At 42.9% G+C, this 27941-nt stretch overlaps 1 protein-coding gene across 3 annotated transcripts in view; it reads right to left on the reverse strand.

Moving 5' to 3' along the window:
* LVRN (laeverin) overlaps positions 1-17719 on the reverse strand; it is a 40494-nt gene extending 22775 nt beyond the window's left edge. For all 3 annotated transcript variants that reach the window (XM_054810621.1, XM_054810620.1, XM_054810623.1), the window contains exons 1-6: positions 17106-17719; positions 9296-9438; positions 7953-8092; positions 4451-4577; positions 2095-2249; positions 612-725 (exon numbers count right to left, since the gene is read on the reverse strand). In XM_054810621.1, coding sequence (XP_054666596.1) covers positions 612-725; positions 2095-2249; positions 4451-4577; positions 7953-8092; positions 9296-9438; positions 17106-17704 — 1278 coding nt within the window. In that variant the 5' untranslated portion in view covers positions 17705-17719. The remainder of the gene's footprint in view (positions 1-611; positions 726-2094; positions 2250-4450; positions 4578-7952; positions 8093-9295; positions 9439-17105) is intronic.
* Between the last annotated feature and the right edge of the window lie 10222 nt (positions 17720-27941).

A 27941-nucleotide genomic window follows, 5' to 3' on the forward strand; every position in this document is an offset into this window, starting at 1 on the left:
GCACAGGTGAGTGCACCTCAGCTCATGGTTACAACTAGCAGCACCTATTCTCCTGTCTCAGAGTTTAATGCGGATGGAGTTTTCTAACACTCCGTGGGATTTATTCTTATTCCCATTTGGGTGAAACAGTAAGGAGTTCTACCCTGCTGTTGGATTAGCGATGTGCGTTATGTTTGCCTTATCCACAACCAGACCTCCATGGACCCAGTGGGGTAAACAGATTCAAAATGGCCCAACTTAGTCACTGCATGGTAAAGATCCCTGGGGTATGGGGTGCTTGGAAAAGCACTTGGACAGGCAGGGAGGCAAACCATCAGCTACAGGACACAGGAGAGAAAGCTGGGTTTGCCACATGATAGATCTAGGGCAAAACACCAACTCCTTGTCACTGCAGAATCACAGCTGTCCAGCTGCAGAAGAGCTGGGTATGATCACAGATCCCAACAGACTGAGACCCTCCAAGGAAGAATCAAGACCTGCTGGTCTTTCCCAGGGGACTTAAGTTACTAATGCCATTGCTTAATTAAATCCCACCTCCTGCACCTTCCTTTTCTTTGTACATGCTGGAAATTTGCTACCTTAGCTTGCCTTCAGTAAGCATGAGTACTTACCAGTGAAAGCTTGGGTTCAACAAAGGTAGCTCCCAGATACTCAAAGTAAGATGCCAGTCCCTCATTAAGCCACAGATCATTCCACCAGTTCATTGTAACCAGATTTCCAAACCACTTAAACAGAAAGAAAAAACATCTCAACATGTCTTTGGACTGCTGTTTTCATTTTTGCAGGTTAAACACACATATCTATGCTGAAGTAACTTTATTTAATGTGTACACGTCAATTGAATAAGATGCTGGATATTCCTTCAGATAGTGAAAATTCAGTAGAAAAAGATGAACCTTGGAAAAAGTCAGAGGTTCAGGGCAGTTGGTTTTTAATTGTTTCATCTACAATTTTATACCTTGAGTATGGATGTCAGTGCTTTATATCATTCTTTTACTCTATTCATTTTAAACACTTTCCAATAAAATTTAAATATCTAAAAGATCATATCAGGCTATGATTAAAAGTAGGGCATTTATCAAGCAATTACAAAAACATTTTTCGATGTTCTTAACAAAAGGAAATTGTCAGGGGAATGATAAACAGAACTGGGGAAATAACCATTTCCAAAATCAGCAAATCCCTATCCTGGCAAGCAATACAACTTCCACAACAGCTCCTACATACTCCTATTTGGTGGGTCATATTTAACAAAAAACTTATCACTTGCAGATTTATATTTTATTTGTTAATTCTTAAAAACTTGAACTACAGCTTTGTTTTAACATAGACTTTAATTAAGTACTGACATTTGTTTTATCAGCCTGCAATAAAAACACTCTGCTCATCTGAAGGTCTGAAAAGTTACAGACCTTGTCAGAAGGGCATACAACTGCACTAGCCAAGTTAAACTCTTCCGCTAATGCTGTTGATTAAGCGCAAACAGTTGTCGCTCTGGCAAACAACAGTAAATTAAACATAGCCCATAAAAAAAGCGAAACTGCATTATCATTCCAAACCAAGTAAGAAAAAAATTGAAAATCTCTATGAAAACTGGACAAAGGTCCAGCTACAGTGTAAAATGTGTTCACATTGATTTTGTTCCATCATACCGTAGTTTTTTCTTACAAAAAACAAAATACCTTTTGCAATATGTACATCCACTGGTGCTACAAAAGAATACTCATGAAGTCCATTAATTCTCCCATGCAGTACTGAGTAAACTGCATATAGAGAGCACTGTGTCATCCCTATGTCCCTACAGTATTTTCTAGCATGGCATTCAGGTACTGTGCAAGAAAAAAAATAAGCAGCCCATTAACAGTTTTGCATCAACGAGTTCTGTGCAGTCAGCATGCAGTCTGTAATATGATAGAACCTGCTTTTAATATTGATTTATTAGTGGAACATAGGATCAATCAGACTTTCAGTACTCCAGTGCTCACACCTCCTACTGTCAAGTCACCATTTTTCTTCTACAGCGACTGCATCATCAGCATCTGGAAGGAAACTACCTCATAGACAAATAAATATACAGAATTTTTTACCACATGCCTGGTGTCCTAGCTCATGTGACACAATTATGGCAATCATTGCCTTTCTGCTTGTGAATTTATCACTTGGGAGGTACATCAGTGATGATTCTTGGAAGGTCATTAGCCCCCAGTTTTCCATAGCACCTGCTCCAAAATCAGGCAGTGCAACCAGATCTAAATGGATTCAAACAGAGAAAGAAAAAGAAAAAAACCTTTAAAATTTTTGGAAGTAAAATGCTCACATGATTTTAATGCTCACACTGGTTCAGTGGGCGATTAAAGGATACTACATTTTAGTGGTTCTTTGTGATATTATGGCAACACTCTTGCAAATGGTCTCGGAAATTTCTTCTTGTCATACTTTTCATCTATGACTGCCATTCTTTCAGGGAGCCACATAAGAAATTCCTGCGAAGCCCAGATCTGCACTGTATCTTGTACATACAAATATTTTGAACAAAAATGAAGGTTGTACTCTACCAATGCTAGGAGAGAATATATTCGCTTCTGGTTCTCAGAAATCTTTCTCTGTAAGAGTTTCTCAATGTGTTTGGGAATGATCATGCTTACCGCTTTCTTCAGACTAGCAACTGATTAAAAAAAATCTTGCTCTTTCAGCTCTGTGAGTAGAGGGATCCTTTCCACTCTTGTTTGAAAGGTGACTTGGAAACATCATCTCTTTGCTTCCACAGTAGAGCTGTTACCTCTGTACTACCCTCCTGCCTGATGCACAGGGAGCAGTTTTCCAGTTCAAATGTGAGAGCTGGACATAACATCAAGGATCTCAAAGACAGATACACTGTTTAAACTCAGCAGCAAAGAGCAAAATTTGGAAAAGATACACCGAACACTTTGGAAGCAGACACAAGCTTGTACTCCAAATCAGCTGATCATGAGCCAGTTCCAGTCCGAAAGCTAGGCAGTTAATGTAAGCATGGTGCTGAACTCAAGCAAAACTGGACTGCATCTCAGCAGGGCTTACTGCCTCAGGCTTACAGCAAAGGTATTTCACTTTTGGTGAGGCAGTCCTCATCTAGCCAGCATGGGGCAAGACAGTTCACTTATAACTGCATTAAAATCAGGTGAATACAAACCCTTAAATACCCCTTTTTTCAAATAAGTTTGTTCTTAATTTCACATTTTGAGTTCGCAATAGAAATCTCTAGCATTTACAAGAAGCTATTCTTGGTTGATCTAATCCTATTTATTTTTAAGCAAAACTTCAACGTAAGTCAGTGGGAAATGCAAATGGTATTGCAAGACGTTACAGTGGGGATTCTGTGAAACTGAGATTTACCTAACAGGAAGCCTGCAATACCGTTCTTCTACCTCAATTTTGTAATATTTTTATACTAATGAATTAATGTATTGACACTGCTGCTAAACAGAACACAAGTGTGAAACAGAATCATGTACAGCCCTTGAGTAGCTTGTGTGATTACTAAGATAACAAAATTTAATGAATGAAGACTGTGTATACTACCTTTTCCACAAGAAGTGTAGTGAGTAATTCTCAAGTTGTTCCAAACACACTGGGAGATAATACCTTTACACAGATGAAAATGTATTTCTTTCAAGTGCCAAAATACAGATTTGACAAATCCACAAATTATCTGGTCTAGAAAGGAGGGAAAATCTTCTCCCACAGTCCTGCAATCTGCTAAGATCATAGGCAGGTCCAAAACTCATTTTAAATAAGAACTGCCTTCTGTGCTCTCAGTATCCTACCAATTTGTATAAAAGAGCACGTTTCCCCATAATATTAATGCTGAAGCCCTTGGGAATCCAAGTACAAGAAGCAGACAAACAGTACAGAGGAACTACATGACACCACCCTTTCTTCTTGACTGAAGTTTCACTTAACTGACTTACCTGATGTCCATTTTAAGTAGAAACAATGTTTTCCTGCAGGAATCGTTTTTCTGGGGAGGAATGTGCAGGAGCATTCAGCCAACTCACAGGTATGACGACAGGGGCATATTGAAGAGAGCAAGGAATGCTTTGGGGAGACATGGGTTATGGCAAGCATGGATTTACTCAGAGGATGTAGGGACAACAACATCCTTGCCTGGTATAGTCTATGCATCCCAGAAATAGCCACGTGACTGAACAACTCCTTTCTATCCATTTTGCAGCCCCATTTGCCCCTTTATTAGGAAAGGATGCTTTAAAAGAATGAGAGGGATGTGAAGGTAAGAGTGCTGAGGCATAGGCTGATAAGAGCCATGATGCAGAAAGGCAAATTCAGTGAGTTAAAGCTCAGGGGTTTTTTTTCCATGGATGCGGTAAGCTGTAAAAAGAGAACCCATTGCTTCTGTGAATGTTACACCATCAGCAGCCATTTCTGGTCCATTTAAGAAAATAAGTAATCTCACCTGTCTTTGGCAGAGGGTAGCTGACATTAAATAAGTCTTCCAGAAATGAAAATATCGGGCCTGTGATATTTAAAGCATAGTCAACATACCCGTTTTTAACTGCCTCTTTCCGAGCCCAAATACGTATCTGCAATAAAACAAGGAAGTGTTATTTAGACAAACCTCATATTTTCATTTTCTTTGCTTCTCTTCTGTGAATCATTGTTTGAAAATGCTGTCTGTCCACACCAGAACATGCAATGAAGCTTTTAATGAAAAAAATATCCAACTCAAGTTTTTGCTGGACCTAACAAAATGTGGCACAGCGCCTAATCCTCCTAAGATCTAGGAGAGTTCCAGCACTTCAAAAGGGCCAAGACTTGAATCCATCTACACATTTCTGGAACAAACGGACTCTTTTATTAAACGGGAAATGCTGTAAAACTATTTAAAGTCACACATCTTAAGCCAATGTATTCCAGCCAGTGAATATAGGTGACAAACTTTCCTTCAGACCCACTATTTCCCTGAAGAGAGAGAAATGGATGTTCAGAGTGCGTTTGCTGTCTGAACATACACATCTCTCCTCCTGAACTTTCTCACAGCCTGAAACAAACCACTGGCCTCTCAGTGCTGTTGGAGACAGCAGATGACATCTGAGCAGATGACATTCGAGCGGATGACATCTGTACTTCTGAGTAACAGAGACAGCAGCAGCAAGCAAAGCTTTCCCCTCCCATGCCCATTTGCTTTGTCACAGTACTGGCGAGGGCAGCTGCTTGCCCAAGGTGATGGAGCAGACTGAGAAAAGGTTTATGTATCTCTGTATCTCTGGATGCAAGACCCTTCCCAAGAGCCTAGCAGCTCAAAGCCCCAACACTTCTTGCATCTAAATGCAATACATGGCCTCACAAGGAGCTGCACAGACAAAAGCTAAGAGCACGGTTGGGAAGCATCAGGATTTTATTTACAAGGGAAAAAAGTCAACAGAGTATCCTCAGCCTCTGAGCCCCTCTTCTCAGCCAAGGCTTCAGAGGAGATTCAAAGACCAGATCACTTCACCTTGCAAAACTTAGACACAATGGGCAGACTTAAAATCCTACTTCTAGCATGAGCTTTAAGTTATAATGCCACTGTTTCGGGTTGTAAAGTACTTACCAGAAATGACAAAATGGACACAACGAACATGCTCACACAAACACTGTGGAGGCACAAATTGAGCACCTCTGTCTGAAACCAAAGGGTGAAATACCATCTCCCCTCTATCTCACAGAACATGGGTGGTGCTGCTTCCCTCTGAAAAATGCTGGTTTGAATGCTTTGCTTTGCTGACTCCTGTCAATACACATCAGCCCAAGAAAATCGCACCAGTCAGAGCTGTAAGCATCCAACATGTTCTATACAGTGGATGGCAGGTATGACCTTGTGGTGGGTTGATCCTGTCTGGAGGCCAGGTGCCCCCCAAAGCTGCTCTATCACTGCCCTCCTCAGCTGGGCAGGGGAGAGAAAATATAATGAAAGGCTCCTGGGTTGAGATAAGGACAGGGAGAGATCATTTACCAACTACCGTCACGGGAAAAACAGACTCAATTTAGAAAAAATAATCTAATTTATTACCAAGCAAAACAGAGTAGAGTAATGAGAAATAAAAACAAGTCTTAAAACACCTCCCCCCACCCCTCCCTTCTTCCCAGGCCCAACTTCACTCCCCATTTCTCTCCCTCCTCCCCGCCAGCGGCACAGGGGGACGGGGAATGGGGGTTGTGGTCAGTTCCTCACACGGTGTCTCTGTTGCTCCTTCCTCCTTCGGGGGAGGACTCCTCACACTCTGCCCCTGCTCCAGCGTGGGGTCCCTCCCACGGGAGACAGTCCTCCACCAACTGCTCCAACATGAGTCCTTCCCACGGGCTGCAGTTCTTCACCAACTGCTCCAGCGTGGGTCCCTCCCACAAGGTGCAGACCTTCAGGAACAGACTGCTCCAGCGTAGATCCCCCATGGGGTCAAAGTCCTGCCAGCAAACCTGCTCTGGCCTGGGCTCCTCTCTCCACAGGGCCACAGGTCCTGCCAGGAGCTTGCACGGGCTTCCCATGGGGCCACAGCCTCCTTCAGGTGCCTCCACCTGCTCCGGCATGGGGTCCTCCACAGGCTGCAGGTGGATATCTGCTCCACTGTGGACCTCCATGGGCTGCACGGTAATATCTGCTCCGGCACCTGGAGCACCTCCTCCCCCTCCTGCACTGACCTTGGTGTCTGCAGGCTGTTCCTCTCACATATTTTTACTCCTCTCTTCTGGCTGCAATTGCTCTTGGTGGGTTTGGGTTTTTTTTTCCTTCTTAAATACATTATCCGAGAGGCACTACCACTGTCACTGATGGGCTCAGCTTTGGCCAGCGGCAGGTCCGTCTTGGAGCTGGCTGACATTGGCTATATTGGACGTGAGGGCAGTTTCTAGCAGCTTCTCACAGAAGCCACCCCTACAATCCCCCTGCTCCCAAAACCTTGCCATGCAACCCCAATACAGACACACCAAGTCAATTCTTCACTTTAAAAAGGAGCTATATTGGACGTGAGGGCAGTTTCTAGCAGCTTCTCACAGAAGCCACCCCTACAATCCCACTGCTCCCAAAACCTTGCCATGCAACCCCAATACAGACACACCAAGTCAATTCTTCACTTTAAAAAGGAGCTAATACTGTGCTTCCTCGGTCACCTCTGCACTGTCCTCTCACCTTGTCCAACCTTTCCCCAGTAGGATGACAGTGAAGAAACCATAAAGCTAATACTGTGCCATCATTTATTAAGGATAGCAAGTATATGCTACCCTTAATAGCTTTATGCTTGAGTTTATTATTTATTTTGGAACATCCTTCCCCTGTTGACTTTCAGCAAAAGGAAAGTGAAACAACTGGTGCCAATGGAGTGTATTTTTTAACAGATTCCCTCAAGAAGCTTTGGCCATTGTAGTGTAAGAGCAAAACTGAATACTCACTGATGAAGAAGCTTCAAACACAAACCAGTCACTTTTGGAGGCTAAAAAATGTGCCCACTGCAGAATAAAAGGTTAAAATACTAGTGTACAAAATGCTTGGAGCACAGTATTGCTCCCACTGATGTCATGGCACTGCTCCTCAAACGGTCTTGAAGAACAAGGCACTGAACTTCAGTGGTTTGTCACAGCAGTGGAAATGGATATTTTTTCCAACTAAGAGAGCTAACAAGATAAGACCCTGAATTATGACCAGTACTTTCTGCAGCACAGCTGAAGTTTTAACATACAGAGTCCATACCTACTTGTGGAATTGTATGAAATGATCAAGACAGGACAATAAACTAATTGTCCTAAGGGAAAGCTTTCTGCAGAAATATCTGCAGGATAAATGTTAGCAGTTTTGCCACATAAGCAAATAGTTTTGAAATGGAAAGCACAGTTAATGTCAGTGATATCTTCTAAAGCACAAGATGTACCACAGAGCAAATTTCTGTTGTAAACTGCTATAATGTATTACACAGTCTCATAATTACCTCATTTCCTCGCTCAGTTCTGGTGACATAATCAAAATCACAAATCACAAAAGCAGTCAAGTAAGTTGACATTTTCAGTGAAGTGTTAAATGTGGTAACAGTCCACAGGCTTCCATTCTCATCCTTCATTTCAGATACATCTAGAAAAAATATCAAAGAAATATTCAAATTGTTGCTCTTCAATAACAAATAAGGAAATCTGTGTTTTCTGCATGGTTTTTTACACCTCTCTTTAATATGCTGTATTTCTGCACTACCTTCATATGTTTCTGGTAGAAGGCAAGTAGCCAGCCTCATTGCTATTGCCACGTATCAGAGTCATGACCTTCCATGTAAACACCAAAAATCCACTCTTAAGCTTCTTAACTGAAGTCTTGGAAGGATATCAACTGTCAGTTTTAGGATGTGGGCAAACCTTGGACAATTTATCCCATGCTGCGTATCTCTAAAATGTATGATCTATTATGATTCAAATATAGGTCATGTGTGCCCAAGAATTATGAAATACTTCATCAGATACCTTCCTTCCACATAAGAGAGAAGTGGACAAGATTGTCAGGGGAATAAAATGCTTCAAGTGATTCCACAGAGATTCCCATCTATTACAATCTATTACTTAGCTTCCATGTGAATCTCACAAAACTTCCTTTTATGGCTGAAAATATTTAGGTGGAAAATAAAGATTCATGGCACTGAACTGCAGAAAAAAAGATATTAAGAAGGAGGCAAGAGATCCAATAGATTGCTGTAGGAACACTAATTTACAGAATTTGTTTGGAACCTTATACTCCACACGCATCCCACCCAAGATCGCAGCAAGAGACAGGAGAAGCATTTCCAGAGCTTTATAGTCTTCTCATTCTTATTCTGCACATACACAGAAGGCTATAGTGTCTCTGCCAGGTAAAACAATTTTTTGCATGTCATAAATATGTCTTAAAATCTACTTAGAATGAAAGGAATCCCTTCATACACACAATTACAGGCTTTACATACTGGGGCTGCCATTTTGTTTTAAGCAGATGTCGCGCAGTAAGACAGACACACTGACTAAGCAGTAAATGCCAGGAATCAAACCCTACGCAGCCTCCAGCAACCAGAGGAGAGTACATCTTAACTTACAAACCCACGGAATTATTGCCATCAGAGACATTAATTACGAATAACTGCGTCCACATTTTTTACTTCACAGGCACAGATTTTCTGTGCGTTTTCACGGCATTAGCACATGTACAACAGAACGCTGCTGTATCGGATGACATAGTCTGTTCAGATAAATTACACCCTTTTAAAAAGTAATGTAGGGGGAAAAAACCCCATAAGTCTACTTGCTGTTTACCTACCAATAGCAGGCATGTTGGAAAGAGCCACATAGCTTGGGTCATGGACAATTCTGATATTAAATGTGGCCTTCAAGGCAGGTTCATCAAAACATGGATAAACTGTCCTGGCATATGTTGGTTCCAGTTGGGATGCAATCAGCATACTGTATTAAAAATACAAGTAAGATTAATCCAGCATGCTACAGATGATAAAAATCAATATATAGTGCATAAAACTACCAAATTAGAAAAAGCAAGAAGTGACTCACATAGATATGCAAATTTGGAAAAGGTTTGGTTATTATTTAAAGCCATGATCAAATCCCTGTGCCCAACAGTTGGTTCAGTTTGGATGCTTCCAGAGAAAAGCAGTCTTTTTTAATTAGGTCCTTTTATTTTCTTTTTTTTTTCCCCTCACAGCCTCACAGGCCTTTTCCAGATATCATATTTTAAATATTTGAGCTTTCTAGTTTGTTTATTAACGCAGAGTTGATTTAAGTTTTGCACACAGCAGGCCAGTGCTCAAAAGTGATCGAATGCCCAACTTTAATTTCATAATTAGAATCTCTCTGTACATCTGCTCCTCTCTCTAATGCATGCACTCTTATGGTACATTTTAATAAAAAAATGTAGTAACTGTTAGGTGACTGTGTATACATGCACTTGAACACTTCTGTCAAATCACACAGAGAAGAACCCCAGGGAAAGCAGCACGAGGGCTATCCCTGTGCACTGGCAAATCCAGGAAAACATTCAAGAGGATCCTTTTCTACCTTAAGCTATGGAGCCTTGCCTCACTTTGGGCAGATCTCTGTGACACACTGTGAAGGATGTGTCCTCCTGTTTGAACTGACTGAACTTTGGTCCAGGCAGATGCTCAGCAAGAAGGCTTTACTGAAATTAATCCTACTGTGTTAGGCCATCAGTGAGAACCCAGCACCAAATCCAAAAAAACATGTTTGGCTGGAAACTGGGCTGAAAAACATCCAAAACTGCATTAACAGCATAAAATCCAACTACAAATCAACCACTTTACGCTATAAATATCTGTAGCCATCAGGGTCCGTTGAGCTCTCCCTCCATAGCAGCTGGCTGCATGGCGGCGATCTCCCCTTGAGAAGGGACGCCTCTCAAGGTTACCCCTCAAGGCTGAGAGATCCTTTCCCTGACACCAAACATCAGTGGGTTAGTAAGTGACATTTTTGGCATGCATGTAACATTTAAAATACGTATAGTAAGCTTAAACAATAATCTTTGTATCCCATACTAACTTGAAGTGTAGTCAGTAGTACAGTATTGACTGCCAAGCCATCTGGACTTATTAAATATTTTACACACCTAAATTTACTGATTAGAATTCAATAAACTAACTACTTGATCAGATCTGTCTGAATGATCTCTCGCTCTTCTGTGATACACACTGGCTGGAATCAAAAGATAAATCACCGTGTCCCATGGCCAAAGTTTCAGAGAAAAGCTGTACATCTGGGCTGTTCACGTTAGGGCAACTTTACCAGGAATTAGAAAAAAATACGCATGCAATGGTTCTCAAAGCTCCATACCTATCAGCCAAGTAGTAGCCAGCAGCTGGGCATACAAGAATGGCATAATCTGCTGTTTCAGTGACCTCAATACTATCACAGACCTAATATTTTTCACCTGTAGTTGAGTTGTTCCCAGACAGTGTATTCACACCGCATTCACAAAGGCTTACACTTAGCACAGAGACATCCCAAATGAGCCAGGAACCATCAGGTCAGCATCTATACATTAAAGTAGCAGTATGTAATGAGTCAGATCTGCACTATGCAGTGGAGTAACAAGTCAGATCCTCCTACAAGCACAACATGACTGCACACAATAATGATCTGTAGCACTCAACCTATGTTTGAAACCTAAGGTTGCAAGTTTTCAGATTCCCTTTTGTTGGTACCTGAAATGAATGGATTAGCGTTCCATTGATATTTACATCACTTTGCAGAAAATATACCGCACTGGATGCAATTCAACCCAAGCAACCGAGTCATTAGCTTCCTGCTTCCACTGACAAATGCCAGCAATGCTTTCCCCCCAGTTCCCAAGGCCAGCCCTCCAGGAGCCCCTTTCTTTTAAAAAATGTTTGGCTGTTGCCATTTTTATAGCTGTGCTATCTAACCCTCCTCAAAGGCAATCTAATAAACCCAATGCTGAAAGCATCAGCAGCTCATCTATACTATGTCATCCTCATTTATAATGTTGGGGAACCGAGTTATCAACAGGATGACTGTGTAAAAGCACTGCACTCTCAAAACATGGTACATTTTTCATTTAACAGACATATCTGATGCTGTACCACAACACAACTTATCACATTTAAAAGAACCCATGTTGAACACATGTTGATGCACGGTCACTATTGGGACCACGACATCTATTTTGAAGGGAGGAACAGCTCGAGAGCAAGCAGCACAGTGTATTTGGCTTCTTGCCTGTCAGTGCAGGGAGATTTTCTTTATGGACCTGATTCTCTGCAGGGTCAAGTGTGTGCTGTGCCAGCCACCAGCCACCTTGCTGAATGCAGCTAAAAGTCCACGTGAGACACAAGTTATCACCTCCTCTCCTCCTTTATCTTGTCCAATGACAGAAAGTGACTTAAACTTCTGCCAGGGTTGCACAGGAGAAGCAAAAGTGACGAGCCAGTTAATCAAGGGAATCAATCACTGAAAATACTCTCTATCTCTTTCTCCTATGCAGCAAAGTGTGCTTCTGCACTTTCAGTTGTGCAATCAATTGCAGCTTGGTTCCAGGAAGCACTGAGCAACCCCACGACTGCAAATTTTCCCACAAGAAACCAGCAGAAACTGATACAGACACTTAGCAAATTTGCCCACCAGAAATTCTTGGTGAAGAATACAATATAGCACATATTGGGCAAAAGCATCGTGATATAAAAGAAATATGAGGACAGATTAAATGTTATTTTTCAGCAGGACTCCAAATAAAAAAGAAAAATGGAAATGTTTCATGCATGAAACACAAGTAAATAGTGTTTCAAACTCTCATTACCTCACATCATTTGTCAGAATGAGTCATTGTTTGGGCTTTTTTATTGTTTTTTTTGGTGGGGTTTTTTTAAGGTGAAGGTATTAGCATGAATTGAATAACTAGCAAACTTTTTTCCACACTGCAATATTATCACAAAACAAATTACCCAAAAGCAAATATATTTTTAAAACAGGCTAATATTGCCTAGGCAGATAAATAAATTCCTCTTATCTACAGTTTTGTGCATAGATTTAATTTTCTTTTTTCATAAGTATCATATAATGCCTCCTTCCCCTAGTAAAACAAAATCAAAGCCACAGGACTTTTAAATAATGAGAAACAAACAGATAACAGGATCTCTTAGCCTAAATCATTGACAATTTATACTGAACAGTTTTATTTTTTTAGTTAGTGTGTAAAAAGAAGAAAAGGAAAATGAGAAATGCATCCTGTATAGTACACGAATGCCTAGTGCACACTGCTTCACCTGATAAAAAAACACTGTAATTGTAGAAGAAATGTTTTATGTTGATGCAAAAAAGTTATTATTCTAAAATTGCCTTCTCATTAAAATGTTATTTGTAATACTGATAGCATAATGGAGTTTTGTGTTAACATCCCTCATATTTGATTTATTCCACTTTAAAAATATGTAAGAATTAAAGTGTAAAACAAACTCTTAAGTGGCTCAAAGTAAGGGAGTTTTACAGTGAGCAGAATCTTGTTCTGTGCAGCAGCTGTCGACAACACCCGGTCTGTTTTTTAGATGAACAGTGCTCAATACTAACATGCAGCTCAAGAAAACACCATACCTATTATCTGCTCTGATTTCTGTCCCATGTCTTTGATGGCCATACCCACAGATTCATATAAAACAGAGCTAAGAAGAACTTCAGATCCCCTGCTCTGAGACACAATTAACTGTACCGATGCTGTTCTAATCCCCTTTGTCCTCATTCTAGTAATTGGTACAGAAGCAACTGATAAAAATCAGCACAAATATTGTGTGCAATTACATTTTGGGATGCTCGTTAATACCAGCCCTATCCAGCCAAGTATTTTATAGAAGTTGCACAGGGTATGTGCAGAGTGGCTACCAAGCAAAATTCTCACAGGATATTGAAAGGCTGATCTGAACAGTGACATAAGCCTGCACTTTACAGTACACTCCATGAGGATCCTCTAACCCTGGAGTAGTATACATGACCTCATACACATGTCCAAGATCTGTGTGCAGAACGATGCTACAGCAAACCTCCTGCATCATGCATCATGTATGTTTGAACCAGGGCTACTATAGAGGAAGTGCAAAGGTGGTTTCTGTATCTTTCTGCCTACCCACATCCTGGCACAGACTCTCCCAGCTACATGCAGAATACAGATTCCCCGTTTCAACAGGAAAGCCTTCAAATACTCAGTGCTGGTGAAATGGGAGCATCCTCCTTTTTTACTTTCTTTACTCCTGCAAGCACTGCAGACATGGGATGTGTGCTATCCATAAAGAGTGCTCCCATTTTCTGGAGTTTTCTTTTGTATGTAGGACCGGATCAGGTGAGTAGTACAAAGTGTCAACAACAGTAAAAACATATGCAGTCATTGATGATCAAACTGATAACAAACAATTTCCATGCTGGAAATTCAGTAAAGTTTGAGCTTTGGTTTATTCTGTTTTCCACAGACGTGAGGTTGACTCTTCTGAAAATAGCTGTCTCTGCAAACAACTTTCCCACACCACCTTGCCAGTGTGCTCCGGCTCCAACTTGGAGTGAGGACAGGGAACAGTACTTTGTGTCAACTACCTAATTCTGCCAACCTGCCAAGAGCAATGTGGATATCTGACCAGGAAAAAAGCCAATGCCAAAGCCCAGATGGAACAAACATTTCAGGGACTTTGCTTCTCTTTAGGATATAGCTGTCTACTGAAAGCTTGCCCTTCTGTGCTTAAACTCTTCTGAAATGAGAGGTCTCTCTAGGGGTTCCATAAGCACAAATTACAAAAAACACTAAGACTTGTATGCATGCAAGAAATACAGGAGTCTGCATAACCATAGATAAATGGCACTTTGTCTGTTACAGCTGGTGGTTTAGGTTACGTGCTGAAATCAGAAGCCTACACAGGAATTAGACCCCGAAAGTCTGCTGGATCCAGGTACGAGTCACTTTAGAAGAGCTACAGGACAGTCTGCTGGACATAGTGGTTTCCTCACAGAATAGTAACAGGCTTTGTACTGACAGCTGAAAGGCACTCAATGTTTTTAAATCGCTCCTGACAGATATTCCATTAGAATCCAACTTTTTGCATCATTAACAGCTTGCTAGAACTTACAGACTATATCCCTCAAAACATACTTCCTCAAAAACAAAAAAAAAAAAAGGAAGGCAAAACCCCTTCATCAGATTAGGAAATGGATGGTAAAGTGATGACTTAATCTTAGTGAAGGAAAAATAACAGGATCTGTTGCATACTCTTGATTTAGAGAAAGCCTTTTTCAAGCAGAAAAGATATGCAAAATCCATTCAAGAATATCAGGAATGAGAGCAGGAACAAGTAACCAAAACAATACGTTATATCTGCAATCAGTGGATTTCTTTTGATTTATTTCAATGTCTGAACACCACTGGCATCTCTTTAACCAGACTGCAGTCTCACATTTCATTAGTGCTTCATGATGAGCTAAGAATGGAATAGAACAATTGTCATAAATCCTTTAAAAAAATGGAAATTGAACTATACACATTATTTTTATGACTTAAAAACATTTTTTCTTATTTTCTACTTTGGCAGCACAGCTGACAATAGCTTTTTTATTTTTTAGATCCTCTGAATTTTACACAGTCTGAATCACAAAATGTCATAGTCTAATTCAGAGTTTCTTAGATAGGACTTGATTGAATTAATACAGCATAAGAAAGCATACTGATACAATATTATGTAATTAAGTGCTTATCCCTTTCTTAATTATTCAGATTTTTAAAATTATGTAAATTAAGCAATGTATTCTAGCTTTTCCTTAACTTAAAAGTTGCACAAATAATCCTGTGAATGACAATCGGTGAACGAAGAAATAGCAACTGAAGTAATACAGAATCTACTTCCTGAAAATACTTATTAGCATACTGCATTTTTATTAGCATACTGCATTTTTATTAGCATACTGCATTTTTCTCTAAGGCTAACCAACTTATCTGCTTTCTCTTAAAAAAAAAAAAAAAAGTCTGCATAAGTTAAATTTTCCAGATGTGGCAGACAATGGTATCAGTAAAAATTTACACAAGAGCTGGCAGCTGAAAAGCCAACTCATTGTTGCTGAAAAACCACACAGTCCTCCTCCGTTTCAATAAAACCAACTTTATTTTGTAGTTTCTTAATATTGCTACTCATACAGGGATTTGCATGTATGGATCTTGTGCGTAACTGAATACTACCTGCTTGAACAAGAAGTGTATGAACTGCTGAGATTCAGTTTATTTTAGTGGACTCTTGGCTAGGAGCCAAGAACACTTGAATTCTAATTCTCGTTTGCCTACTGACTCACTGATTGCTGATCCTCAGAAATTCACTACATCTTTAATTATTAAAAATTAAATAACTTTAAAATAAGCAATTTATCTGCTTCTCCTTTAAACACCTATTTTGAGAAACTTGTCTTCCGCTGGAACTATCTGAATCATAATCTTAAGTTTCACTTTTCTTTAGCAAGTTACACATCCAGAAGTTTATAATTCCCAAGATTCCCAGTAAAAAAAAATAAATAAGCAAGCATTATTTTGAGGGTGAAAATATGTTTTCATGATTATCAACTGCTTGATAAGGTCACACTGCCCCAGTGCAGATTCTGCAGTTCAAAAGAAAACAAAAAGAAAAGCATCCAAATAGCACTCACTAAGGTAATCATCGGTTGTTTGATAACAGCCAATCAACGTCATGTGCAATAGCACCTACAAAGTCCAGCTGTCTCAAGCGGCCACCCATCCTACCCCACCATACTTCTGAAACTGCATGTGGTGAACATCTCTAAACTCCTGCCCAAACACACATTTGAAATCCTGGGTTCTGGATAAAGACATGCTCCCCACAGGCACAGGTAGGGGAGGTGAGGAGCTGTCAGTGCTACACAGACATGTGTGAGGCCAGAATGAAGACTCTGAGCCAGACTGCAACTCCCAGGAACTGGACGTAGGTATCATCTGACCCCTCGTTGCCACTCGAAGGCACTGAAAGACTTGAAATTGTCCAGAAAACGTTGCTTGACCAGTTGAGATACTCCTTCCTCTGCCAAAGACACACCCCTGTCTAACAGACCCTCAGGAAGCCCTCCCAGACTAACTCCAGAGCAGCAGCTCCTCACCAGCATCTGCAAACAAGATCTTTGCAAACCATCTCAGCGTGGTCTTTGCAAGCCACCACGAGTTCGTATTGCAGATCAGGTCAGCTGCTGAAGGAAAGCCAGGGCAATCTAGGTGGTGCTCTCTGGAGAGAGAGAGACCATCACTGAGCACAAACCTCAGTTTCTGACAGGTTATCTTGGCAGCCGGTGATGTGCACCTGGGGAAAAGGTGCTGACCCCGTCCTGGGCAGCCCCGCCGTGCACAGCAGCCGTCTCTCTTGCCACGCAGGGCAACAAGCTGCGCCCATAAGTGCCGTCCAGCCCTGGTACCACCTGAAATACTGTCTGCGGAGACGCAGCAGCTCCCGGAGCTGCATCCGACGCCTCCACGCCACGGGTGACCCCGCCACGGGGCCGGGGGACCTCCGGTGCCGTCGGCAGAGGGGCGCGGGGTCCCCAGGGCGGCCGCCACCGCCTACCTGCTCCGTCCCTGGTCGGTGTAGCGGGTGAGGAAGAGCCCGTCGAGGTCCTCCTCCAGACGGCCCTGGAAGCCCAGTTGCAGCACGTAGCGGCGCCCGGCCCGCAGCCGGCCGCGCAGCTCCAGCACCGCCACCTCGTCCGCTGCCTCCTGCCGCAGCCTCGCCACCTCCACGGCGGCGCCCGGCTCGGGCAGGGGACCGCGCACGGCGGAGGCCCCGTAGCTCCGCAGCCCGGAGCTGTGCAGTACCGCCGCGTCCGTGTCCTGCCGGCAGCGGACCGTGATGTTCACCTGCCCGCTGAAGGAGAAGGGCCCCGCCTGGCCCGGCCGCACCCGCGGCCACAGCTCCAGGTCGTAGTGGAGCGGCAGGAGGTGTCCAGGCAGGCGGCGGCCAGAGCCGCCGGCCGGAGCGGGCCCCGGCGGGGCGGTGGGGCCGGGGGCGGCGGGCGAGGGGGGCGGCGGCGGAGGCGCCTCCTGCCGGCAGCGCCCGTAGAGGGCGGCGAGCGCCAGCAGCGCGGCCAGCAGCGCCAGCAGCAGCGCGGCCAGCAGGGCGGCGGCCCTCCGCCCCACGTACAGCCCGCGGCCGCCGCGGGGACCCATCCCCGCCGCTCTGCACCGCCCGACGGCCTGCGCCGCCCGGTACTTACGGGGCGGCGGCGCGGGGGAGTGAGCGCGTCTGAGGGCGGGACGCGCCGCGCCGGGCCGGGCTAGGGGAGATGGGTGCCCCCCTCCTAGGGAAGCCGCTCCTGGGAGGGCTCTTCCGGCGGGGTGGGCAGCCCGGGGAGCCACGGCCCCCTGGCCGGGAGCGGGGCGCGGCGGGCAGAGGGAGCGTGACAGCCTGCGGGACAGGGGGGACACAAGACGGCAGGCAGCTGAGCAGTGGTTCCTAAAGCACGGGGGGCTCAGCCGGCGGCGGAGGTGGGCGATGATGCTGGATGGGGACCGTGCCCGAGGACCCCCGGGGATGAGTGATAACAGCACTGCTTGGACAGACTGCACCGTCCGGACAGACGGCGTTGCACACCCGGGACGGCCCGGGCCGCCCCCCGTGCGCCCGGGCCGGGGCTGGGCGCAGGGCGATGGCTCGGGGCTGCCGAAAGCCCCGGTACCCCGGGGCGGCCGTCGGGACGGAGCTGGGGATTCCCCGTGCCCGGGTGGGAGCGGCGGCAGGAAAAAGAAAAAAAAAACCCCGAACCCAGAAATATTCGTATTTTTTCACTGCCCTAAGGAATGGCAAGATGAAAGGTGAGAAAATGGGGTTTCACTGCTTGAAGTGTGCAGAGTGTTGTGGCTAGAGTGGATCAGCTTTTGTGGGAAATCTACAAGGTAAAAGATTTGGGAGAAGGACATCGAGCCTGAAAAATCTTTGGTACATAAAAAAACCAACGACCAAGTGGGTTTCTGATAAATCGTCCTCGTTTAGAGCCTCACTTCCCTGCATAGTTCAGTTGAGGCTATAAACATCACTACGCTGTACAAACGCAGTTAACCCTGTTACAATCAATACAATTAATCCCATGTTCCCAGTTAAAGACATACTTAAAGGGTTTGTCAGGTTGAGGCCAGATTGCCAGCGAGATTGCAAAATTAAACCTTTGTCAGTTCATAAAACTTGCCTGGTGGTTTTGCTCAGTTGCAGCTCCCCTTTAAAATCACGATGAGCCATGCAGTAGCCGTGAGCAGTAGCCAGGAATGGTGGCCTTTGCATGCCATTGCCTTGGACACTTTTTAATCTGGATTACAAGCAGGTTTTTCCCCTCCTCTTTTTTTTAATTCGTTTTTTTTCCCCCCATTGTTTTGAACCCAAGTCAATTCCCTTGGGTTTGTAGCTCACACAACAGCCACCCCCAACACCAAACAGCTCTGTTTGCAAAATTGAGGCATTGGATTAGGTATGACAGTCTGTTTTGTCGCCAGTTATAGCTAGGCTGACTAAAGGTTATCCCTCCTGCTAATTTAATGGTCCTGTGCAGAATACAGCTATTGTTTTCCTCATGCTGGGCACAGCAGGGCTGGCTGCTGCAGGTCTAGGGAATAGTTCTGAGCCACTGAACAAAGTTCCTGGTCCCAGCAGAAGACCATAATCTATTTGCCCGTCACTTGAAGGATGGAGGGGAACCCCTCTGCCAGCTTGTCCTGCTGGTTGTGGGGTCTCCCATCCTTCTCACCTCATCTACCACCTGCCCTGATGCCTTTGCTGCTGTTAACCATTGGCTTCCCAATGGGCTGTCTTCTTCTGTTTCACGTAGTTTGACTGTATGTTTCTTTTTCTGTGCTTCTTTTCTCATTTTGTTCTCATTTACTCCAGTCTTCCCCACCCACACCCTGTGACCTGTTTCTGTTTCTTGAGTTCAGGCCTCTGTACTCTTTCCACTTAACCCGTCATCCTTTCACCCTTTATCCTTGCACATACCTCACATACTTGCACTTTTCATCTTGCACATGAGCAGCTTCTCCCTTTTCTCCTAGCATGTTTTGCAACATCATATTAAGATTTTACAACAATCTCCAACGAACTTCTTGGAGGTCACTGGACCTGCAGCCACACAGCTGCCCTGAACTAACTGCCCTCACACAAGTATGACCTGCTGCACACCACTTTTAAAAAATTTCACAGAAATATTTTCAGCTGTTTAGGAAAGTGTCTTTTCCCTCTTATTGTCACTGTAAGTTTGGGAAGCAGTTTGTTGTGCCAGTCCACAGAGTTGCTCCATCCCATGGGAGTGCTGATGCACTACAGAGACTGGGTAAGAGGAATGATCAAGAGCTCCCAGAAGGATCAGGAAAGAAGATGGTGCTACAAAGAAGGAGGTGATGGGAACAAGAAATTGTAAAAGTGTGCCATATTTCTAAGGCAGGAGCCCAGACATTGTAGAAAATCGTGGAGGATTTCAATGTCCTGCTTTCCAAATGTTGCTTATACACCCTCAGTATTGTTCAGTAAAAACATGCTCATCCACTCACCTCTTCAAAACAAGGTACAGGCAAAATCAAAATTGGGAGGCATTTCATTCCATGTCTGTGAAAACAAGCAGAACTGCTCTGTAATAAACCTGTAGGTAATGCAGACCCCACGGGTAGGTTACCCTTCTTAACGGTGCAGGATATGTTTTAAAGTTTACAGTTCATATCCATAAAATGTATTTTATTTTCTCTTGTTTGCAGCGGAGAATTCAAACCTGCTCCTTTCCTCAATTAACACATAATAAAACCACAATAGTTATGACTTACAATAAATATTTTAAGAAGTGTTGTTTAACTGGCTTTTCCTCCCAAATAATTTATAACAGTTGCCTTATAAAGCGACTGATGGGTGAAGGCTTTTACCAACCCACAGCTGTGGATTCCCCTCCTAGTGGGAGCACACACACTCACGTATTTGAAATGGGAAAATACTCTGCATGCAGTACAAAACATGTGAGTAGTTTCTGTTGCAAATACTGCAGTTCACCATCCTGTTGAACTTAATTTGCAGAGTTAAGATGTCTGAACGACATGTTTCTGAAGCTGAAGCTGCAGGAGGTCCTGGGCTGGGACAGGACAGGCCACAGCATGTCAGGCACAGTCTTTTGTTCAGGCCACAGCTTAGCCCAAATCCTGACCTCGCATGGAAACAGAAGGCTCGTGTTTAAGCCAGCAGAAGTCTCTAGTACGCATCTGAAAGTAGGAACGAATCACCTGTTACAAAAGGAGTCAGACAGCTCTGTCGCTCTGAAGGACACCAAAGCATCTGACAAACTTCACTATGTTTTTTCCACACGAAGGGGTCTGTGCCATGTTCACTAACTGTTCAAAGTCTCATCGGTGTCCACTGAATTTTAAACATAAAAAGGTCACATATCACAGCATGGGATCTGCTGTCCATTAAGGTGCAGTAACGTAATCAGCACTTCATGTTGCAGCTGGCCAGGAAATTTGAGATGAAATTGCAATTAGCAAAATATTACAATGACCCATACGTAAGGTTTATCAAGATTTTCAGATTTTCAGGTTAATAGCATTGTTTTCATAAAAAATACTGTAGTATCATCATAAATTATGTATATTGGATGCTAAAAAAAAGGAGAATCATGTGTTTAAGTAACATGAAATAATTGTTAGGGTGAAAGATGATTCATTATTAGTGATTTGTTCAACCTAATTTGAGAAGTTCTGAGCGATGGCATGTACGGCAATTGCAGCAGTGGGAGTTGGGGGTGATCAACACTCCTGAAACATTGTTTTTAACAGTACTGTAGATCTTGTTTACTCTTCAGGTTTTGGCGAGGTGCCTGATTTTTTTCTGTATTTACAAAGTCAGACCAATTCTCCTTCTAGGCATGAGGGATCCATGTGCACTACTTACATCCAGGAAATCCCTGTATTTTTTTTTACTTGGTCTCCTCATTTTATGCACTGTAATTTACTCTGCATCATTTATTCTCCTTCTTACTGTTAGAGTGGTGAGGCACTGGCACAGGTTGCCCAGAGAGGTTGTGGATGCCCCCTCCCTGGAAGTGTTCAAGGCCAGGTTGGATGGGGCTTTGGGCAACGTGGTCTAGTGGAGGGTGTCCCTGCCCGCAGCAGGGGGGTTGGAACTAGATGATCTTTGAGGTCCCTTCCAACCCAAACCATTCTATGATTCTTTAACACAACCAATAATATCTCAGAGCTGAAAATATTGTAATGGCTGAAAGTATCTGTCACAGGAGCTATTCCATAGGCAATGCTGAAGTTGCAGACTTTTACTATTGCTTTGAAGGTCTGCTTTAGTGGGTATTTCAGGTTTCCCAGCCATCTGAAGTAAGAAGGGTGAGTTATAGGTGGACATACATAGTTAGCATACCTGCAAATAAGTGCAATACACGTAAGCCAATCATGAGCAGTTGAGGACCATAACTTCTTACTGCACGTGTCAAAGAAGTCCTCAGCTTTCCTGCAGGCTCAGGATGAATGCTTTATGCCCTCCTTCATGGAGTATGTTTCTTCAATATCAAAAAGTCAACACAGGTGGTACTAGTTACCAAGCAATTGGAATTAGACTTGAAAGAACAAGGTTTCCTTTCCATAATAATAATAATAATAATAATAATAATAATAATAATAATATAAAAAAAATACCCCACCACCAAAACCTTTGTTTCAATGTTTCTGTTCTAAAGACATTTTGTACTCCCTGTATAGATCTGCCAGTGGATATAAAGTGTACAAGCTGGCACAGTAGCAAGTGAGCATGGATCTATATTTGTATTGACAAGATGATCTTAACTGGCCAATACAGGCCAGTACAGAAAGGCAATGTGGATAAGACTTTCAACTTAAAAGGGTCAAATTTCACCAAGCATTGGAGTGTTGTCAAAAAACATGATATTGAAAACTCACATTAACAGTTTGGAGTGAGGTGTCATTGCATGATGACCACTATGTGAGCAAGGAGAGTGCTTTCACCGTAGAGAGTCATGCAGCTAATTAAAAAATTGTATGTAGGGAAGCCTATCTGAAATAATGCCGTTATTGCTAATGATGTCTGATACTGTAATTGAAGTAATTTTTCACTTGTGATTTAATTAAAAGATGTTCCTCAGTGTTTTGGACCAACAGGCCACGGATAATCCTCTGTCTCAGAAACTACCAAACTATGCAAAAATTTGTTTTTAAATTCTGTTCTTGTTTCATGGATCAGTTGTGAACTTTTTAACAGGGCCTCACTGACTGCCTCTGTGGGCATATGTACTAATGCAATGGTTTGGATCTACACAACAAACAGTGGATAGGAGCAACAATTCTCAGTAGTGGAGAAAAGACAGCAACTGGGGCAACCCCAAGCAATTTTTTTGGGTAGTTCTGCTTGTGGAGGACAACAGAGTAAGTAATCCCTACATGGTATGGGTAAAATGGAGTAGTGATGAACTATAAAACTGGGCGTTAATGAAATGATCGATGTGTCTGGTGAGCAGAGCTGCACTCAGAGCTGGAGAAGACTCCCTCCAGGCAGTTCCAGATGCTCAAAGGAGCAAGAGAGGCCTGCAGCCCTGTTTGAAGGTATGACACCTGGGAGAGCCACCTCCTCCTCGGAGGGGAGGGTCAGCAGAGCATTAGGAGGAATTGAAGGAGATCCACAGAGCGATAAGGAAAGTAACCAAGAAGCAACCACAGCAGATGTGAAAACCACTATCCAGAATGTGAGCAGGAGACAAAAATTACGCCAGGCTGTCTTAGATGGAATTAAGGAGGCTGTGGTTTCATGAGTAATTTTTCTGTGTAGTTGGTAACTCTGTCAGTGGTTAACTCCATGCCTTGGGTTCTAAGCTGTGGCAGGCAATAAGACTGATAAACCAAGTCTTGCAAGTGAGGATATGTGGGAAAGAAGTGAATCACGTTTTCACCACTTTGCTTAGCAAAGAAAAAAAAACTGTAACAATGCACTCTTAATTCAAATGAAGTTTTGGAAAAAAAAATTTAAGGATTCAATAAGAAAAGGAAGAGTGAATGCATGAATCACTTGCAGCATGTAAAACTTTGTTCCAGATGGCATTTAACTTTTTCTTTTGTGAAGCTTAATGTTTTCTGATCATTACTGCACTTAAAACCAACTTGAATAGGTATCAGCTTTTCTCCAAATATACCAATATTTTCAAGCTTTTGTCTGGTGAGACTGTGTGAAAGTGAGCGAACATTTGACCAGAAGTAACTTGCAAGTGGATTTTTTTTTTTTTTAAATGGCATTAAATGTCAGTAGATTGATATTGTTTAATATAATGAATGGTGGCATTTTCAAAGTTGTTGGCCCTTTTTATTAAGTGTTTTACAAGCTTTCAGATGCCTGGTATTTTTCTGGCAGCTTCACTGAAATGAACCAGCAATGTTGTATTTGTCCCCTGAGCGCTAGTCATACCGAGATTTATCAGCTCTCTAGGAGGAATAGCAAGTTAAAGTTTGAAGAACTGGTATATTGAGATACTGTAAACTATTTCTCACCTGTGGAGTTGGACCAACAGAGTTGGACCAAGGACACGTGTCTCTTCTCATTTCATCTGCTTTTGTTGCAAGTAGGGCTCTTGGATGGTATGCAAGCCTGAGATTGCAACAGCCAAGTACAGGAAATGCTTCACAAAGCTTATTTCAGCCCTAGAGCTGCACAGGGAGCTGGAAGGGAAATAAGCAGAACCTTAAAGTGTCCAGCTTGCTGTCCTGTTACTGCAAGGAGAATAGCAGAAGAGAGAGCAATGGCTGTTCCTGCTGGAAATAACGTTTTTATCCATGCTCAGCAGATGCCAGCCAGCCTGGCGGTCCAGAACGGTGGGCAACACTCAGTCTTTGTCAAGACCTTTGAAACCAGTCTCCTGGTGCACCTCATGCACTCCAACCACTGATGAGCATTCAGCCCAGGACACCACAGCTAATTTGAAGTTAACTCCCTGGAAATGTGTATGCTCTGAGGTCTGAGTCCTCTGTTTCCAACTTGCTCTACAGATCCACTCCTTTTGGGCCACCCTATCTGTGTATCTCAGCTTAACCTTTTGAGCACCACTGTCCTAGGAAACTGCTTGCTTTTTATGTGTTGAGAGTTAGCTCTGCAACAGAGCATTATTATTGCACATCTACAGCAAGCACTACTGGCACTTCCTCCTCGTCATCATCATAATCATCATCAAAAATAAAATACTTCAGGTACTGAACGATTGTTTTAAAATCTATCCTCTTAGCTTATAACCCAAGATGTTTGCTACATTTTGTGATGCACCAAAGTTTCCAAAATTACTGAGAAATGAGGACAATTGCTTCCTCACAGGTTTTTTTCCTATTAAAATCTGCATTAAACCAATCAGTCTCCAAAACACCTGAAAACTACTGTTGTGAATTCACATGCTGGCAGAAAACTAAACACCCAAGGCTTCAACAGCTTTAAAGCTTAAAGATAGCCTTTATCATCAGAATCTGGGTATCATATTTTGCAAGATACACTTCTTGAAGAACTTCACAAAACACTCTCCGAATTTTTATTGGTCCAACAAACCTGTGCTTCACTGCAGAATGTGGCTACGTGTCAACTTGTGATCAAATTGGCCAGAGCTCTGTGTATCCCTACAGACTCCAGAGAGCCTGTTTTCCAGGGCCTCTTTCTGGCAGACCTTTGGTGGAAACATACTAAGGCTTGAGCCTGATTTATAAATGGAATTAAACAGGTCTCCAGTTTAACTCTTTAGTATGTTTAACCCTCTAATATGCTGTTGTTGCATCTCAGAGCACTGTGCCTACGTAGCATTATCGTCTTGGTGCAGCCTGCCATCCCATTGCAGTTCTCTGTTCCTACTTGACATATTTGCTCTTGCAAACCCTAAATCTGATCTCATCTGATCCTTAAGCTTCTGATCCATTCAGACAAAAAAGAGGAAGATCTCTGCTGAAGCCTGTATGATCAGCTGGCAAATAGTTTAGCAAATCTCTGTACCTGGTGGTGTGCAACATGGCACAAGAAAACCTGTTTATGACAGAAGTCATGGATTTTCAAAATGCATTAATTACAAATCAGTTTCCTACAGAGACTGTGACATAGAATATGATACAGAAATGGGACATCCCTACTTGCAATACAGTAGGAATAATGTTTTCACCTAAAATTAATGTGTGTAAAACAGTAATGCTGCTGGGTATTGGACCCTATCTTTGGTGCAGAAAAGATCATAACAGAATAAAGGATGTAGATCAGACTCAGAATGGCTCCTTCTATTAGTACAAAACTCACTTGTGTGCATTTTTCTGTGTTTTAAAAACTGTAGTTACAAAAGCTTCTTGCAGGACTAATGACACAGTAGATGCCTTTGGGGATAGCTCAGTGACAAGAATAGAGTTGGGGAAATATTTCTGATCTTTCTTTTTTGCAGAGCTGGGACTGCAGGCTGGTCCATGCCACTGACTCCTAAGGGTGCTGTGGTGGTTTCCAAGAAGATACTGGAAAAGCATTAGAAGTACACAGTGAGTATGCACTTCTGAGAAAGATGGAGATGGTGACATGAAGATCAGTGAGAAGACAGCTCCCAGCTGATGGCAAGCCGAGGAGAAATGGTAGGAAGCCACAGAGCCTTGAAGGCAGCAGGCTGTATCACTAGTTTATTCAGCTGATAGTTTCTGATTGATTAGTGTCTGCCTGCAGGATTGCTACAGTCAGAGTCAAGGTGGGGAATTTGTGCCATTTATAATCAATCTACAGCATCAAATTATCAAATCTCTATGAAGGAGAGAGAGACATGTCACAAAAAGGAGGATCCCAAATTCTTCATGTCTGCTACAGGGGTGACAAGCAGAATGTCCCCCCTCAAAAAAAAAAAAAAAAAAAGAATAAGACAAGTTCAACCTCAGAAAGTTTGGGTGCATGCAACATATGTTATTAGTTTGTTATGAAAACACGAAGAATGATGTCAGTAAAGTACAGAAATGGGCTGCTAGCCACACTCTTCACTCTGATATTATCAAATCTAGCTGCGAGGCAAGAAGAGAGGGAAACCTAGCAGGCAGATAAACCAAACCAAATACCAAAGAAAAAGCAAGTACTTTCTGGGAAAGCGTTCAGAGCTTCAGGCTATGTGGAGCTCAGTGCTGACGTTGGGGAAGAGCATGGTCTTGTATTGCTAGCCACTCAGAAGAAGGGTGGCCCCAGGGTTCTTCCCACCCCACCGCCTGGCAAGCCTTTGGGATGATCTGCTGTGGTGACTGGACCTCACTCACTTGAGCCAGTCAGCCAGGTTTTTAAAAAAACTGCATTCTGGGACTTGGCAGGAAGAAAGAGAAGCTATTAAACAACAAACTGGATAAGCCACCTGTCCTTCTCTTATGACTTGTCTACATCACATCCCACTATTAGTTCTTAAATTGTCAGCTAGTGACTTCTAGAAAATCAGATAATTCACTCAGTTACTTGGAGAAAAAAAGTTTGGTGTATTTTTAATGAACTTTACTCCTTAAAGCGCTTTCCCATGGATGCCCCAAATTGGTTTCATTCATATCAGGACCTCTTTGGTTCACTATGTTTCCTTTACTGCTCTGGTATCATACTGACTCAGTGTCATCTTTAAATACTAGCATGCCACTAGATCTCCCTCATTTTCAAGGATTTAGTGCTAGCATCACACAGCACTCTTGGTCTTAGATCAGTCACACCTGGTTCTGGAGGGACCACTGCACAGATTTGCTTATGGTTTGGGGAAAGGAGAGGCTCACCTCCTGTCTCAACAGCAGCACTGTAATGCCTAGATCTAGAGAAGCACATGGCAAAATGAAGAAAATGGACAGAGGCGATTCCAGGGGAAGCTCCAGTGCTGCAACAAAAGGGCTCTTGCATAGAACAGTAATGGACAACAATCAGACATATGCACACGTTTTCAGTTCCTGCCCCTAACATTATCAATGGGTCTTTTTCTTCCCTGAGGTCATGCCTGGTGGGAATGAAGTAACCTTTACAATCACAACTGCAATTTTAACCAGAACTTAAAACCTGGATCCCACAAGATCCATGTCCTAAGCCCTGAAGCTGACCCTGAGGAAGAGATAAACCTCAAAGTCCAAGCAGATGTCCAACATAACTATACCAGGATTATCATAGGCTCACTTACAAAAAGGAATTTTAAAATAACTTTTGTTCTGGGAACCTCATGGGAAGCTATTGGATGCTTTTCAAGCAAGCACAGTTTTTATTACCAACCCCACACCCATTTTATGGACGCTCCAAATGATGTCCAGGATGAACAGTATATGCTTTGTAGTGTTTCCTTTTCTGAAGTATCAAATCCTCCTGGTTTTGATTACCCCTTTCAAGCACCCCCTCAATCCATCTTCTCATTTAATATTCCCTTGGTCCCTC

Source organism: Grus americana, chromosome Z (genome assembly GCF_028858705.1).
Source record: "Grus americana isolate bGruAme1 chromosome Z, bGruAme1.mat, whole genome shotgun sequence".
Lineage (NCBI taxonomy): Eukaryota > Metazoa > Chordata > Aves > Gruiformes > Gruidae > Grus > Grus americana.